The sequence below is a fragment of the Drosophila elegans genome, unplaced genomic scaffold, assembly GCF_018152505.1.
Source record: "Drosophila elegans isolate 14027-0461.03 unplaced genomic scaffold, ASM1815250v1 contig_814, whole genome shotgun sequence".
Classification (NCBI taxonomy): domain Eukaryota; kingdom Metazoa; phylum Arthropoda; class Insecta; order Diptera; family Drosophilidae; genus Drosophila; species Drosophila elegans.
In genome coordinates, this window is record NW_024546167.1 from 17,791,133 (window position 1) to 17,807,482 (window position 16,350).

At 36.8% G+C, this 16,350-nt stretch overlaps 3 protein-coding genes across 4 annotated transcripts in view; 1 reads left to right on the top strand and 2 right to left on the bottom strand.

Annotated features, from left to right (window-relative positions):
* The window catches only part of LOC108147905 (protein eyes shut), a 56,277-nt gene extending 45,202 nt beyond the window's left edge, over window positions 1–11,075 (bottom strand). Inside the window, exon 1 of the mRNA XM_017274666.2 lies at window positions 10,550–11,075. The gene's annotated coding sequence lies outside the window, so the exon portion shown is untranslated. The remainder of the gene's footprint in view (window positions 1–10,549) is intronic.
* Window positions 1–14,716, top strand: part of LOC108147908 (MKRN2 opposite strand protein) — a 57,928-nt gene extending 43,212 nt beyond the window's left edge. For both annotated transcript variants that reach the window (XM_017274669.1, XM_041710232.1), the window contains 4 exons: window positions 12,173–12,406; window positions 12,771–13,095; window positions 13,728–13,914; window positions 14,197–14,716. In XM_017274669.1, the coding sequence (XP_017130158.1) occupies window positions 12,794–13,095; window positions 13,728–13,914; window positions 14,197–14,613 (906 nt within the window). In that variant the 5' untranslated portion in view covers window positions 12,173–12,406; window positions 12,771–12,793 and the 3' untranslated portion in view covers window positions 14,614–14,716. The remainder of the gene's footprint in view (window positions 1–12,172; window positions 12,407–12,770; window positions 13,096–13,727; window positions 13,915–14,196) is intronic.
* A 3-nt stretch (window positions 14,717–14,719) lies between these two features.
* On the bottom strand, window positions 14,720–16,143 carry LOC108147917 (Golgi-associated plant pathogenesis-related protein 1). The gene is made up of 4 exons (XM_017274682.2): window positions 16,005–16,143; window positions 15,521–15,628; window positions 15,229–15,455; window positions 14,720–15,174 (listed from the first exon to the last, which is right to left on the bottom strand). Exons 1-4 carry the CDS (start codon window positions 16,017–16,019, stop codon window positions 15,084–15,086), a joined length of 441 nt encoding a protein of 146 aa, XP_017130171.1. The 5' UTR covers window positions 16,020–16,143; the 3' UTR covers window positions 14,720–15,083.
* Window positions 16,144–16,350: the final 207 nt, after the last annotated feature.

The window sequence follows — 16,350 nt, forward strand, 5'->3', positions numbered from 1 at the left end:
AGCCAGGCCAAAACTCAGATCCGCAGCCTAGACGTTTCTGGTTTTTATGTTGCAACTGCTGTTGCTGCCGTTTCTGTTGGCTTTTTATGGCATTTGCAGCAACTGCAACTTTGTGAAAATCCCAGGAGCTAGAGATCTGGGGAAATGGGGTTCGGGGATTTGCCATTAACGTGGGCCATTTGCCAACTGTGTGTGTGTGTCTGTGTGTGTTGACATAATGTTGCAGGTTTGCAGGACGAGATGGAAGACGTTGTCGCCTGTCCTTCTAGAATTTGATGACATTAATGAATGGGCCTTGTTAGGCAATGTGTAATCTGGTGGGGTAATTATAAGCATGTTTTCCACAGCTTCGTTAGTCGGTGATAAGAAACAGTGTGACAGGTTTTTTGGGATAATAGGCAACAGGAAGTTCCTGAGATAAATTACCAAATACTGATAGTGATGAATTGTGGTCCAGATTACAAGGAGGACTTGGTCTACAAATAACTAAGCTACTTAAAGGGTAAAATAAGCATTGATAATAATTGGTTTTGTACTTTCATATGATTTTGTGATGATGATTTATTGGATAACGCCAAGATTAGAGCATTAATACTTGCTGAAATCAAACCTTATTTTGTTTGTTTCCCTGTTTTTATTAATCTGATTAAGTTTTAATTATTTTTTTATTTTTAAACATACATTCTTTTTATAAAGAATTTACCTATTATGTTCCTTATGGACTTGAACTTAAACTTTTTACTATAAAAAATTGTATACCACTTTCTTGGTTGACATATTGTAACCTCCCTATTATTTTCCTGCTTCTATAAAATACAATGTTAAACATTTCTTAGTGTCCCTGCTCTTGTTTATTTGCTATTAGCAGACCAAAGAAATTTGTTCGCATAAATTTAATTAAATTGTGCACATTTTTTTCCGGCTTGAGTTGTGCTATTTATGCAAAGCGCTTTCGAGTAAACAACGGCTGGCGTAAAAAACTTGAAATATGCTGAGACAACACAAGTGCTTCTTCCCTCCTCACTCATATTGTTAATTAATTCTGACAAATATTGTGCAAATATTTGGAAAAAGTCTGCTCGCCGAAAAGGGAAGCGTTTTTCGGGGTAGGGAGTGGAGTTTATAATAAGGCAGGCAATATGCCAAGCCATTGAGCCAGGATCTTCTTGTAAATTTAACTGTTTGTGCTCGCTTGTTTCTGTTGTCCTGTAATACAGAGCGTGTGAAAATCGATGGCCAAAAATAAACAGAACAATGAACGCACACGAACGCAGAGTTACACACATGTTAAAATAATTAACATGTCTTTGACAAGACATATGAGTAAACACATTCCACTCTCGCCCTCTCTTTGTTAATAAAACACGCCATGTTTGCAGTGCACAAATACAATTACCTTTAAGTACCCCCCACCTTACCCCCAATTTCCCCCGTTTCCATCCCCTTTTGGCAAACACGTGCTCGGCCAGCTACCAGTTCCGTTTGCCTAATACGATTACATGGTCTTTTCCATCTACCAGACCATCCACCCACCTAAAAACCCCTGCCCCCAAAAACATGGACTTCCCAAAAGCAGCTGGCCAATTGATTTGGACACACGGAGAGGAAAAATGCATATTTTATAAAAAGAAATTTCGCAAGTTTTATTGCGAACACGTATTAACACGTATTTGTATATTGTATTAGTGAATAAGTGTTTACATATTTGCAAGATTCATTTCATAAGTGCATGACAAAAATGTTGGCTTGTGTGTATTTACTAAGCATAATCCATAAAAATAGTTTAAGTAATTAAATCAATGGGAAATAACTTTAAATTTAAGCCTAAATAAAATATATTCTGTTCCCGGAATAACAAATATCTGTAAAAGTTTGAAAATCCTTTTTAATTTTTATTCTTTATTCTATGAAAAATTTAAGAAATTCAATCGATGGGTAATAATTTAAAAGTTTAATTTCGAAATTATGCACAACAAAATTAAACTAACTTAAATAAAAGATTGCCTTCGTCTGCACGGAATAACAATTGACCTTGAAAAACCTCTTTAATAATAAATCTTTATGTCAAAAAATATACAATTTTAAATTAATATAATAAGAAACTCATTTTATTAAGAGTTTTTCGATGTGTAAAAACGTCACGTTGCTTGCGAGGGGTGTGGCAATAAGGAGATGTGAAAAGGGGCGGGGGCAGAGCTGGCTTTTTGGTTAGAGGGCGTGGCCAGTTGGTCGGGTTCTTGTTATTGTTGTTACGGGTCGTTATAATTAATTGACTTAAATCAATTTCTGACTTTGAAGTATTCGTGAGCATTTCTCTGTCACAGTTGCTGCTGATGATGTTCGGAAACGATTTTCATAACTCATACGCAGTGTGGGTCAAATGGGGGTTGAAATTGCTTTGTAGAAAAAAGTTCTTAACTATGTCTTAATAGGGGAAAATCTTTTGAATATATATTTCCAACTACTTGAAGTGCTTAAGATTTATGTTCAAGAGAGAAGCATAAGTCCACAATCCAAGCTTCGCTTAAACTTCCAATTGAATTCACCCATTTTGCATTCAGAGTTTTTTTCCATGCTAGGAGAAATGCCCATGCCCAGTGCATTAGCTTTGTGCTGCTATATTTTGCTCCCCCTTTTTTCTTTTCCTTTGCAAGTCGGATAACATGCGACATCCGCTGGCTAGGAAGTTCAAAGCCTCCTAGATATATGACTGCCATATCCTGGGCTGCATCTGCGTCAGCTGGAAGATTAAGTGTCAGCACGCGCTCCACTCTCGCACAGAAAAGGACTCTAGCTCAGAATACGATACACCAAGATTGCGCATACGCCATGTGTTCCTTGACTTTGGAGCCCTTCCCTTTTGGCCCCCTTTGCTGACCTAGCACACTTGCCTTTCGACATTAACATTGTGTTGGGCTGCCCCTTTTCGCTCTGATAGCTTTCCCTCTTTGTTTTCTAAATGTGTTTTAAAAATGTTTCGAATATTGTCGTTGATTTTCTTCGGGAATCCTTTTGTGTTTTTTTTTGTTTGCCTTTTTCGCCGCTCGTTTGTTCTGTGTAAACACATTTCTTCTGACCACCGCCCACCGCCCCGAAATATTTATTAAAGCAATCTGTGCTGCCTGCAGATTTATTTAAACGTATTTGTCTTGCAATTTATACACATTGCGTTGCATTTATTTTTTCGGTTTTTTCGGTTTCAAGTTTGTTTTACTCAGTTTTCGATGGCCATATGGCATCCAATACAACAAACGTAAATTAAATCAGTATTGGTTATTTATACGTTCATCTGCGAACATTCCCTGGTTTTCGAGTTTAATTTGGTGGACACTTTGACTTGATCTTAAGTACTCTTAATAGTTACGTGTGTAAAATAAAAATCAAATTATATTTACCTCCATAACCCCCCTTTATAAATGTAAATTGCAAGTCAAACACTTTGAAACTGAATTCGTAGCCAAACTCAAATAAACTTATCAATGGCTATGAGATAACTCGTTTTTACAGGCACTTCCATTAGGGAATCGCCTGGTTTTTCCGATTTATTTCTCCTTCATTTTCATTTTCATTTTCATTTTCACATTTCCTACTTGGCTTGGCTTTGCTTTGCTTGCTATCAAAAATCAATATGAGCATGAAATATGCTCTGGCAATGTTCATAAGCCTAAAATGTGGCCTAATCCCCTCCCTCGTCTAATCCTCTGCACTACTTTCGTTTGCCTTTCTGGGGGGCAGAAGTGCTCTACTTTGAGGAAAACTCCTTTTTGGCAACCTCACATCGAGTTTCACCAGAAAATCACGCCGCAAATGCAATAAAAGCAGGCAACACACAAATGTAACATAAACAACACAAAGGAGCGAGGCACTCGGGTGTTAAGGGGGATTTTCCTAGGGAAAAGTAGGAGAAAGGGGCGTGCCCCTATGGGGGGGCGTAGGCAGAAAGGCATCGGCATGGATACATCGATTATACAAATGGCTGGAAACCAAGCCGAATTGTGGGCGGAGATAACTCCGATGGCTCCTTCTTTTCGGTGTATATATATGATTTTACTGGATATGTGTGTGCAAAAGTCGACTGTGCGAAAATGCTGCATACTGCCAGGCAGCCAAAAACATTCTCAACATTTTTCGTAGTGGTAATAAAAGTTTTTATCGCTTTAAATGAAAATTTTTCGCTTCCGCAATGTGAATTTTCCTATTTCTTATCCGCATCCATTGCCTTATTTTCACTGTATGTTTATTATTGCACTTGCCTCGTTATTTTTTGTTTTTTTTTTTCTTTTTTTGGTTTAACACTTCCATTTAGTGGGCGTGGCTCATTGGTGTCTGTGTGTTTTGTTGGCGCCTCTGCTTACAATTGTAATTAAAATTGTGCAACTTAAGTGAATGCCTGGGCCATATATTTATGTGGGCGACTGTAATTGCATGCGTGTCTTCGCAGAGAAGTGAAATGTTTGCATTTGCAAATGAGCAGAAAATGAAGTTAATTTAAATGCAGCTTGCTCATCTAGACAACTGTGCAAATTTGTTAATTCCTGGTAAACTTTAATGGGAAAATGCTAAAGTTGATTTATTTGGCTATTCTAGGCAGAAAATATAGAACATTAATTGGTTTTGTCAGCTGTAAGCTTAACGATAACAATAATAACCATAACCATGACTTATGAAGCTTTAAATATCTAACAATATATCTTTCTATTTAATTACCTTTTCGTTGGCTTTGTTTTAGTAGTTCAAAATATACACTCTTTATTTTAAGCATTTAACAAAAACCTGTTCATTTTCCTAATTAACGTATTTTATCTCAAAGCATTTTTGTTCAGCTTTTAAACTCTTTTTACCAGAGCTTACACTTTTAAATTAATTACTGCTTAATCCAGTCTGCAAAGTATTAATTGCTAAAAAACTTTGCTTTGACTCTCAATCAATAAAGTCTTGAAATGATTCCTCAATTAGCTTTTTTCGTCCCCCAATATCACGTCGCAGCAATTAAATTAGTTGATGAAAATCGCTTTCCTTTTGTCTTTCGCAAAGTCAAAGCATTTAACTTTGTAGCAGCGAAGGGAGTATAAAAATGAAACTCGTTCAAAGGAATTGTTCGCTGGCAAGGCGACGCGATGCGAGGCAAGTTAATTAACCATGGAAGCTTGGTCAAGGGGGGATGTTGGGAAAGAAGGGTTGGGAAAAGCGAGGGGAACTGGGAAAACCACCAAACTGTGTCGCTGCTGGTTGTGTTGTTGGTGGTGGTGGATGGCGGATGGCGGTTGCTGTCAGCAGCTGACCAAATGAAGAGCTGACCAAGTCGCATGGACGTCTTTTGTGTGGCTTGTTAGGTTCTGCAGTGACAAGTTGGCAAGTTGGCAGTGGAAATGGCCAAAATGCGGGGGTGTGGGAAAATCGAACAATGTTCTGGGCAACCGTTTGCGGTTTGATTGGCATTTCCACTGCACGTTTGATGTTATCTTCTCTCAGCTGCAGCTACTTTTTGCTTTGATTCTGTGGACGCTTTGAAATGCCACCGAAATGCGTTTCAATCAATTGCCGACTTTGCGGCGGAAATGTGCGACAATTTATTGGTTAGCGGATGCAATATTTATAAGTAAAGTTTACCTTCTCTAATAATAAATTCATGAGTTGAATTTAAATGTATATGGCCATCTATAGAACTAATTTACAATTTTGTATGGAACAATATTTTGTCATTTTAAAGTTTAAGTTAAATTTTAGCTATATTAAACTTAACTATTACAATAATTTTCACATTAATTAAATTTTTTTAATATTAATTTATGCAGTTTAATATGCATTGTAATTATTTTTATGATTTTATATTAAATTTATTAAATATTTATTTTTACTGTTGTTTTTTTTTGTACCTGTGGACATGTGCTTTTAGTAATCCTTTATATATTATGTTTTAAGTGATTTTAATAACTTGAAGTTCCCAAAATTCGCCTGATTTCCCCTGACTATCATTTGCCGCTTAAACTCATTGTGTGCAATGCATCTTTGGGCTTAGCAAACCTTTTCACACCTCTCAAAATGTAATCCCAGTCAGAGCTCAGTTTATGCATTCCTCCAACAGCGGAAAATCTTGTCATTTGGGTGCACAGATTTCCTTGACTTATGGCAGTTGGCCATTTGCAGCCACCACGAGCACATGGCTAAGATGTCAAGCCACCGCCCACTGAAAAGCGTTAGCAATTTCCAACAGGGCTTCTCAGCCATTGACTCACACACACAATTGCAAGTGGTGGGTGGAAAATGGAGACAGGGACAGAGAGAGGAACAGAGACAGGGAGAGTGGAAAACGACAGAGAGGGGGCGCGTCAATGTCCCTCGTGTAACTTTTTTCATTTCGCTGGGTTCTTAATTAAATTATGAATTATGCACAGTTAGTTAAATAGACGAACGCTCGTCCGTTGGGTTTTCATTCTTTTATTTTTTTTTCTCCTGCTTCTTTAAGATTTAGCAGAGCTTACATTGAAGACGGATTTAAGGCGAGGAGAAATGTATAAACGTGAACAGAGCTTTCTTACATTTTCGCTTTATGTTTGTTTTGCCTCGTAAATGACATTACTAACCCAAATACTTTGTTATTGGCGGTGTCTGTGTGAGGGGCATAAATAAGTCGCTTATTTATTGCACGTACGGAGGAAAAATGCCACCATACACACGACCTTAAATGGGCACAAAGTGAAAGTGTTTGCCCTTTTCCCTCGCCTTCACTCATATCGAGTTTCCCTTAACTCCGAGTATCCCAGTATCCCAGTATCATCCACATTTTTATTCACAGTCTGGTATTTGTTATTTCGGTTTTGGCGCATAAAATGTTCGTAATAAAATTCCATGAATCTGTCGTTATTTATGACCGCAACGTGTACAAATATTTATGGCATTAAAGTGCATATAAAGATTGGAGTTCGAGTAGGTCTTAAGCTTTTTCCTGACCTCAATTCAAGTTGACAATAGGGCGCAGTCAAGGAAGTGGAAACTTTCAATTAACAGAGGAAATAATTATGATTAAATGATGGGCCTTTGTTAAACAATAAATAAGTAACTCCTTGGCTGCCGCCCACGAAAGTTAACTAAATATTTACTCTGGAGTTACCCAGGCACTTCACTTCCCCTTAAGCAAACAATTCCCAAACTAAATTTGAAGCCTAGGGGGTTTTACCCACTGAAAACGAGAAGAAATTTGTAATTTAAATTTTGCGTGATTTAAACACCAGATGCGACGTGGAAGGTGAACAACGATGCAACCGTAAGGAAATTTGAAAGTGCTCAACATTGGCATGCTCATGGTGCACTGAGAAAATTTTTTTTGAAATTTTTAAGGCTGAAAAAATAATTAATTACAACAATAAATCATAAAATAAAAAAAAAATAAAAATTTCGTAGCTTCATTTATTTATTATAAGACTTTGTTATATTTTTGCTCTGTGCAAGAGCATCATGGGTATCTGAAAGTGTGTGTCTCCCGGTGTTTTTCGGTTGTGCCAACAACTTCAAAATAAGTATGTTTTATGCTGTGCCGCAATAGCAACAACAACCAGTATCAGCAGCCAGCGACAACAAGCAGCAACAACAACAACCAACAACAGCAACATTTCGTTGTTCACTGCGGAAGCGGAAACTTCAAAGCGCAAACACTTGGCTTTATGAAGCTGTCGAGGGGCTGAAGGGGAAAATCCTGCCGAAGTGGCAGGAAACCAGGAGGAAAATCGGGGGGGAACGGAAAATGGAGGTGAGGTAACAACAGCATGCGGCACACGTGTAGCTCACCATCTGTCAGAGGCGCATCGTTAAAAGGGGTGCCATTTCTCATCTTAAACTAAAAGGTTTCTTAAGTAAAAAATAAAAAGCAAGCAAGTATATTTTAGAGGTATTTTTATGACAATAATAATATAAACTATTTTTGTATAAACATTTCAAATATAAATTATTTTCAGCAAATGTTATGTTAAGAAATAAGAAAAAGTTTGAGAATGATGAGATAAACTAAATTTATATAGTAATAAATAAAATTGATTTAACTAAAATATTTTGTACAAAGAATAATATTATTTTTTTAAAGTTGAAGGCAAAATATGTGGCTTATGTATTTTAGGTAAGAAGCAAGTGTGTTTAATTTATTCTCATTACACATTTGTGTTAAGCTTGAAAAACAACATTTTTTCAGACCATAGAGTTATTCAAAACTTTGGTTTTCTGAATTAACAAAGTAATGCAGTATTTGCTGAGCTGTCATAATTAGTTCGAATACGAACCCCCTTCCTGAAAGATTTTCCTGCACGCACCTGTGTTTTGCCCCACAAAACTCACATCGCGTGTGTGGTTCTCGTGTCTTCTGAATTAATTCACGCATTGCAGGGAATTTTGAGTTTCTCTTTCGGGGAAAAGGAAGCGACTTCCTAAGTTGTCAACTCGGCTTATTTCATTTTGACGGCCCTTCAGGATTTTCAACTTTGTCGTTATTGTCGCCGTTTTGTTATTAATTCACTGAACACTTGTTGTAGCTACTGCTTCTGCTGCTGTTCTTCTTATTGTTCCCAATGTAATTTATATCCTGCGTCACCAGCTGCGGACCGAACCAAAAACAAAAGAAATCCGGAAAAAAAGCGTAAAAGGCCAAGAAAAGGGGAAAAGCACAGAACAATAAAATTTTGAGCAATTTTTCCTGTCAGTTACTGCCGTTAAATTTACTTACTGGAAGGTCCTGGCAGCTCTTTTCCATCTCACACTTAATTATTAACTCGTTTCTTGAACACCCTTACAAACTGATTGTTTAAATTCAATTGAGTTGCGGAGTTAATTATTGAAAGGAATAATTAAAAATACGTTTGTTATTTTTCTTAATTAAAACTGGTTCAGGGGAAATGTAATTTTCATTTAAATATGATAAACAATTTTAAATTGATCATTAATTTAGTGTTCATCATTAATAAATTGTAATTTATTTTGCTTAAATGAGCTTGACCAAAAAGAAGAAAGAGTTTATCCAGATTTTTTTTCGCTCTTGTCCATTTTTAAAATGCCTTTTGCAACGTAAACACCTTGTGCCTCACTTTTGTATCCTTCACTTTTTTTATATCCTTTTTTGTTGTACATGCAGAAAAAAATGCGTAAGCTTAACTTGATTTCAGAAATTTTTTTTCCAATTTTTTTTGGGTTTTTCTTTCTATGTTTTCTTTAGCCAAACAATTCCTTTTGAAGGTCCTGGCCAAGTGCTTTGCCAAAAAACAAGTCAAGAAGAGGATGCAAGTTGTAATTTCATTTCTCGCAACTCTTTGAGATTCGCTTGGACTGTTTTTTTTCATGTGTGTTTGGGGGCGTGTTTAATTCAAGTTGGTAAACAACATAGAGATAAAGTTTATCTGGATTTCCCCGAAATTGTTGCTGCTATGGCCCATTTTTTCCATCTACCTCTGGTTACATTCTTTTCGAGTCTCCCAAGGCCCGTTGTCGTTTCCTTTATTGCATTTGTTATCCAGCTTGTTAGCCAAGTTTTCTGGCGAGGCTTTAAGCGAAATTCCGCAATTTCTTTTAACCATTTTGCTTGTCTTGACCTGCTTTTCTTCTTTATTCATGACCCAAAGAAAAACATAATTTAACTATTTGCTTGCCAGTAAATCAAATTTATTTGGAATATGACTTACAAAATATTAAACATTTTCATTTCTTTATAATTTATATTTTTTTGTCTCCTTTTTATTGTTAGCAAATTGCCATGCAAATTTTTTTAAATATTAATTTAAATATTTCTGTACAATTTATTTTAAGTAAATAATTTATCAACAAAACTTTTAAATCACTTTGTGAATTAGTTTTGTAAGCTTCTAACTTAGAGAAGGCTGAAACTTGTCAAGAAAACAAAGTTTTACAAAGGTTATTCTGTAAGTTTCTAAATAGCCTTGAATATTTGACCAAGAAACTGTGTGTCTGAATATTAAAAACATAGTTCTATATAAAGTTTCCAAGAGTACAAGAAAATTTAAAACTTTAAATAGGAAAAACGAATTTTTCGGAATCAAGATAAGTTTCTCAAAACCTCAAGCAGTTTTATAATAATAATAGTAATTATATTTTATATTCCGCCTTAATTTACCCTTTTTTAAGCCTTTGGCGACCCATTTCATAAAATTATCCACTTAATCTGTCACAAAAACTTTTCATGATTAGTTTCTCTCGCAGTTTTTTGGCAAGTTTGCCAAGTTAACATTTTAATTTCGTGCAAGTGCCACGCCCACTAATTGGGTTAAGAGCTGTGTGAGCGGGCCAAAAGGAAAAGTTGAAATAAATTATATCCTTTCGGCAATTTCAGCTTGTTTGCGGAATGTCAACTTTTCCTGCTGGTGGCGTATCTCCTTCGATCTTGAGATGCGGCATTCAGCCGCAAAAGAAAAGAGGTTGCCAAAACATTTAAGAGGCTTAAGTTTTGCCTTTTTTCGGGGGTGGGGGCGGGGTAGGCCATCAAAAATGAATTTTGTTACTTTATCAGTTAGCCAAATTTTCGGGTTTCGCTGTCAAAATGTTGATTGCCACATACCAAATCAGTTAATGGTCATTATCCTTGTGTTATCCCAAGTGTGAAGAGGGGGGCTCCTTTTTTTCTGTTTTTTTTTTTTTTGTTTTCTTTGGTTATTTTGTTGTTGTTGTTTTTGGTCACGTCATCGATTAGCAATGTGTTGCCATGGCATCTTCCACTTTACAGCAGCACAACACACAAACACACTGGGAACGGGGGCGGAAAAACCACACAAACTAACACGACAACAAACCCCCCTGAAAATCCGTAAAAGTCCTGACCGCAAGTTGTAAACAAGCAAAATCCGTTCGTTATTTGGGTTTTTCGACCTTTCTTTTTTTTGTGTTTTGTGTTTTGGTTTTGGGTTGTTGCCAAGGATAATGCGACGATATATCCTGCGTTTTTAGACGAAAGCTCACACAGTTTTCCCCGTTTTTCACACCGTTGCACTTGTGTCGATGGTTTTTGATGATGGGTTTCTATGTGGGTTGTTAGGGAACTTTTCCTTTGAGGGATTGCGACTGAAACACGACCGTCTGCTCGCACGGCTCGCCGTCAACTGGTTCGCCTCGAGCTTCCTTAGAGCCATCGTTCCCGAAAGGCCGAGTCCGCATTGCGAGCCGGGAAATTTTATTCGTGAATTATGCATTTTCCACCTTGCGGTGCTAGAATTTCCCTTGCTCTCTTCTTGTTCTCTCTTAACTGTTTTTGGGCTATTTGTTGGCGGTGAATTTTCCGATTTTTCCTTTGGTCAGGTGGTGAGTTCGCATTTTGCCGGTTTGTTTACGTTTTTGTGTGTTGGCCCGCTTTCTTTCAAGCCGGCTTTCCTCCTTGGCCAACATATGACTGGTTTTTTTGGGGTGGCTTTTATACGTATTTAATTGATTGGGTAGCTATATTTTGGTTATAGGGTGCGGCAATTACGGTTTTGGTAACTATTTTCTAGACACGCTAACAGGGGCTGGCAATCATTTTCTTCTTTGGGGTAGTGATTTTTAATGCACACTTGTTTTTGGTTAAGAGGAACAAATATTTTGTAATCCACATAAATATTTTTACCTTTGTTTTTCATCTAAATATTGCGGTCTTTATTACGCAGTTTAATATGCATTGTATTAAATATTAGATAATATTGAATTTAATAGTCAGATATTAATCATATTCAATATTTTGTGTTAGTACACTATCAATTAATTTCATAATTTATTTAAAATGAAATTTTGTGTTAATTAATATATGTTGAAATCTATAGATACTAAAACTAACAAATAATTATATTAGAACAAGCAACGTAATTTACCTATTATATATGTAAAGGCTGTTGCAAACTTAAATGCGTTAATTAGATAAATATTTTGAAATATATAGTAGTCCATATATATTTTAGTTAGAAGTAGGAAGCCCGACATCGAAAAGCTTTTAAATACCCCTTAACCAAGAGCAGCCAATAATGATGACAAATGTCACAAAGGCTGCACAGTTTTTGTTTTAACTCCCTGGTTTCCCCCTTCTTGCATGATCCTTTACCTTCCACTGACCACAGAAACTCTTTACCGAATGAATGTGCCGGGCAAACCGCTTTTGGTCGCAACTTCGTCTGGTTTCAGCTTATTTACAAGAATTTTTCGTTACTTTTCGTTTCAGGCCTGGCCAAAAACCGCAAGCACCAAAGACAGGACGCCACAGGAGGACGAGTAGGGTGGCGGAATAGACAAAGTGTATCAATTATAATACGGGCACAAGGCGAAGCATCCCGAGCCGTTGGCAAAAGAAGGAGGGGAAGCCCTGGAGCCGGGATCCAGGAGCCAGAAAACAGGGTCCAGGAAAAGGAGATAACACTTAATGAAAAAGTGTCCTTGAAATTTTGGTTTCAATTCGGTATTTCTTGTGTTTGCTTTTATTTTTTTTGAATTAGATAAGTTATTCTTAGACTTTTAAAAAAACTATATAAAGGTATTTAACAAATTTTCAAGCAATTTAAAAAGTATAATGAAAATGTAGGTACTTGAAATTTATGTTTTAGGTAAAGAACATGATGTTTTTATAATAAGACAAAACATTAAAATAACATTAAATTCAGATATTCAATGGACAGTTTTAAACTTCATTAACTTTTTAAGCTTGATTTCAGAGCTGATGTGATAATTGCATTAAAACCTAAATATTTTTTAGAGATTTCTTTTAAAAAAGAAAATTTTAATGTGAAAGTAATATTTCCATAATTTTTTGTTTCACTGTACAGGCAACCACACAGCACCCAGAGCCATGTTGGCAACGACAACTACAGCCACAATTACCTCGGATCCGGGCATTCTCTGTTTTCATCACTGCAACGTGAAAGTTTTCTGCTTCACTTTGCCGCACACTTGTCCCCATTGCAATGCCCCACTGGACGCGGATGGGGATGCGGATAGGGATGCGGATACGAATGCGGATGCGGAACCAAATGCGGAACTAGACAGGAGCGGGCCACGCCTGCTCCCCTTCCGCCTGCCATATCCTTTTGTGCGGGCCACACAGTATCCATGCGCCATTGTCCTGCGTCCCTCCACCGGCGATTTCCTCAAGTGAGTATTGGCCAGAATGCCAGAATGGACTAAATGGAATTCCCGACCAGGCCGAAAGCATATTTGCTGCAGCTGGGGACATGCAAATCAACGAACAAATCAAACAAATGTTTTTATTAGTTTCAAACGTGTTTGAAATAAGAGTTTAGTACGGGCTAACATTTTGAGAGATGAAGCTTGGAGCTTTTAATTAATTTAATTTAATTAACTAAATACAATTTTTTAAAATTTATTTTGTTTGTTTTTTTGTCTTTGTCTTTGTTTACCAAAGTAACTAAAAACAAACTTAAGATTTATCAAATTTAATTTTAGGTCATATGCTTAACATACACTTAAATTTAAATTTCATTAAAAAAAGCTCGCAAATTTATAACCAAAATTTGACTGCACGTACAGTTATATTAAATTTAGAGAAATTCAAATTTCATAAACCGAAGTCAAGCAATTGAAGCAGACAATTCCGAGCGGCTTTCCTCAATTTATTCCAGAGCCCCGATTCTGGCTGGCTGATATTCATTCCAAACAAATTTGTGCAAATTTTATCCGCACTGTGTTTTTTTTTGGTTCTACCCGGGCTAGAAGTATCTTTTATGGCTGGAATATATTTTTGATGCGTTGTGTTGTTTCCGCAGCGATTACAGCAACGCCACCGATTTGCATATCGCAGTGACCACGTCCGGCGGCGACATCGTGGAGTTCGATCGGTTCGGCCTGCGCCGCCATCGGCGGGATGATAATCCGCCCGAGTGGCGGCAGTCGCTGATGGTGGGCGATGTGCCGGAGCCGTGGCACGACTTCTGGGACGAGGTCCTGCAGCAGGTGAGTGCAGAATCCGTAGCATAAAAGCTATAGGGTGGCTCGACTTAATGCACAAAGTACAAATGAATTCTAGGCACATCTGCAATACAATGCACAAAGTACAAATTAATTCTAGGCACATCTGCAATACAACATTTTGGTTATAGCTCTCTATTTTAACCACTGTTAATTTGCAAAAAATACCAGCCTTTAAGTAGACTTTTGGTTTAGTTGAGCCACCCTGCTGCAAATCAATGCAAATCCCTTAGCCTCTATCGGTCCCTTAACCATTTGCATTAATAGGTTTGCGCCCAAACGGCGCGGTGGTCCATCGCCAGTTACGCGGAGGAGAGCCACAACTGCTACGCCTTCGTCCTGGCCTTCCTGCAGGCCCTGGGCCACGCCCACTTGAGTGAGGCGGCCCGCAGCAAGACGGCCTTTTGTGAACAGTGCATCGTTCCCAGGACGACGACGGCGGGAAAGTATATCTCGCTGTATCGGAAAATTCGCAGGAGTGGAATCTACGTTCATCGCCAGCAGCCCAAAAATCGCAGTAAGCCGGCATCGGCAACTCCATCAAGTTCCTATTCCTCTGATGTCTGCAATGGTGTTGGCAGTAGCAACAGTAGCAAAAAGGTCTCAAAAAAAGGATACTCAAGCAGCAGTATTGCCGGAATCTCACCCCGCGCAAGACCCACACTCTGCACCATCGAAGAGTGATTAAATCGATAAGCAACACATTTCTAAAAATAATTATGTAAGAACTAAGCTCAATGTAGTGAAATTTAAAATTAATTGAACATAAATAAAATATAAAAACTGAGTATGTGTGTATATGTTGCTATTACTCTTTATTTGTTCTTTAAAAATTTAACGAAACAATGTTTTTGTTTTTCAATTTAATACATATAAAATTTAGTACAGTAAAAAATTGATATGCTTCGTTTGAATACCTTTTGAAACTATAAACTATAATTCGATATAAAAAGTTATTTTGTTTGTTTGAAAAATTCATTAGTTTCTTTGGTTTTTTTTTAAGTTATTGTCTTGTACTTTAAAGCTCGTATTTTCCTTTGGAATGATAGTTTGTTGTAAAGGTTTTTGTTTTGATAATTTGGCTCTTAAGCATTTAACATTTTTAATTTTTGTTTAGTTCTTTGGAATGTGTTAAGCTAAGATAGAATATATAATTATTGCCTTGGAGGATCTACGTTCTCCCTGTACATGTTGTTGTAGTTGCCAGGGGGATTGTAATTGCACACCACATAGATGGTATTTCCCCTAAAAAATAATATAAATAAAAATATACACTTTATTGTAATGCAGAGACTCAACCTTTTGGCAAATCCGACGCCCAACTCAGTGGAACTCTTCCAAACCAACTGAGTGAAGTGCCCTGTATTTCCCTGAAACGAAGGATTATTCCAATCGTAGTATCCAATCTCCTCGTACCAAGATCGAACTGCATCGGTGCCTTCTAAATTTCCCCCAGATGCCATATAGATATTCTCTCCATATCCGCTGTTCTGGCGATGCTCCAAGCGATTCATTGACAGCAAATACTGATTAAGTTAATAAATGTTTTAATGAAGAGTTTTGGGTTTTAGGAGAATCTTGATGATTTTACCTGGGCCCATTCGGAGGCCAACTGATTTAGCTTTGGGCTGAGACTTAAGGCTGGAGCACCATGCTTGGCCCGATATGTATTGTGGGCTTTAAGAACTTCTTGTTCAAACTGAAATAATATACATTTTTCAGTTGATAATTTTTAATAGATTTTTTATATATTATAAATCTAATTATTATTAAATTTTTAAATCTATAGGAAAGTAACAATATTTAACATATCTTATGGGATTATTAAAAACACAGCTTCATTTTACATTTTAAATTATTCAATTGATAATAAAACAATATTTTTTATGAACACTATGTTGCTGCATACTATGTAAACGTTTATTTTGATAAATTTAATAAAACATTAATTGTAATTTTAAAACACAGCAACATTTTTCAATTTCAAAATTAGTTTTTTCTTTGTTTTTTAATATTTTTTTATGTAATAAGAAGTCCCTAATTTTAATTTAATTTTTAATTGCATTTTTCATTACTTGTTCAACGCTCATTTTGCAATTTCAATATACACTATTTTACGCTTGGTCAGAATTCACGTATGTCGATTGTTAATCACGCCCGTTGAACTACTTATGTTTCGGTTAATTTAAATATTGAAGCACTAGCTCTGGCACTTGTCGGTGGAAACTAAAGTCGTCTGGGACTCAGCGGTGGCTTTTATGCGATCTGCCCGGATTTCCTTATCAGTTGATTTGCCGCCCCAACAACTGGACGAAGTTGGGAGAACAGTCGCAATTGTGTTGTTCCGACAAAGGCTGACTAATCTCTGGGCATGACGTACCTACAAAAATTGCGAACTGGAACAATTATTTCTAAAGGTCT

Coding starts and splice junctions, on each gene's coding strand:
- LOC108147917 (XM_017274682.2), bottom strand. Junction 15,456..15,520: donor TGGCCTCCGAATGGGCCCAG/GTAAAATCATCA, acceptor TAACTTAATCAG/TATTTGCTGTCAATGAATCG. Junction 15,175..15,228: donor GGCGTCGGATTTGCCAAAAG/GTTGAGTCTCTG, acceptor ATTATTTTTTAG/GGGAAATACCATCTATGTGG.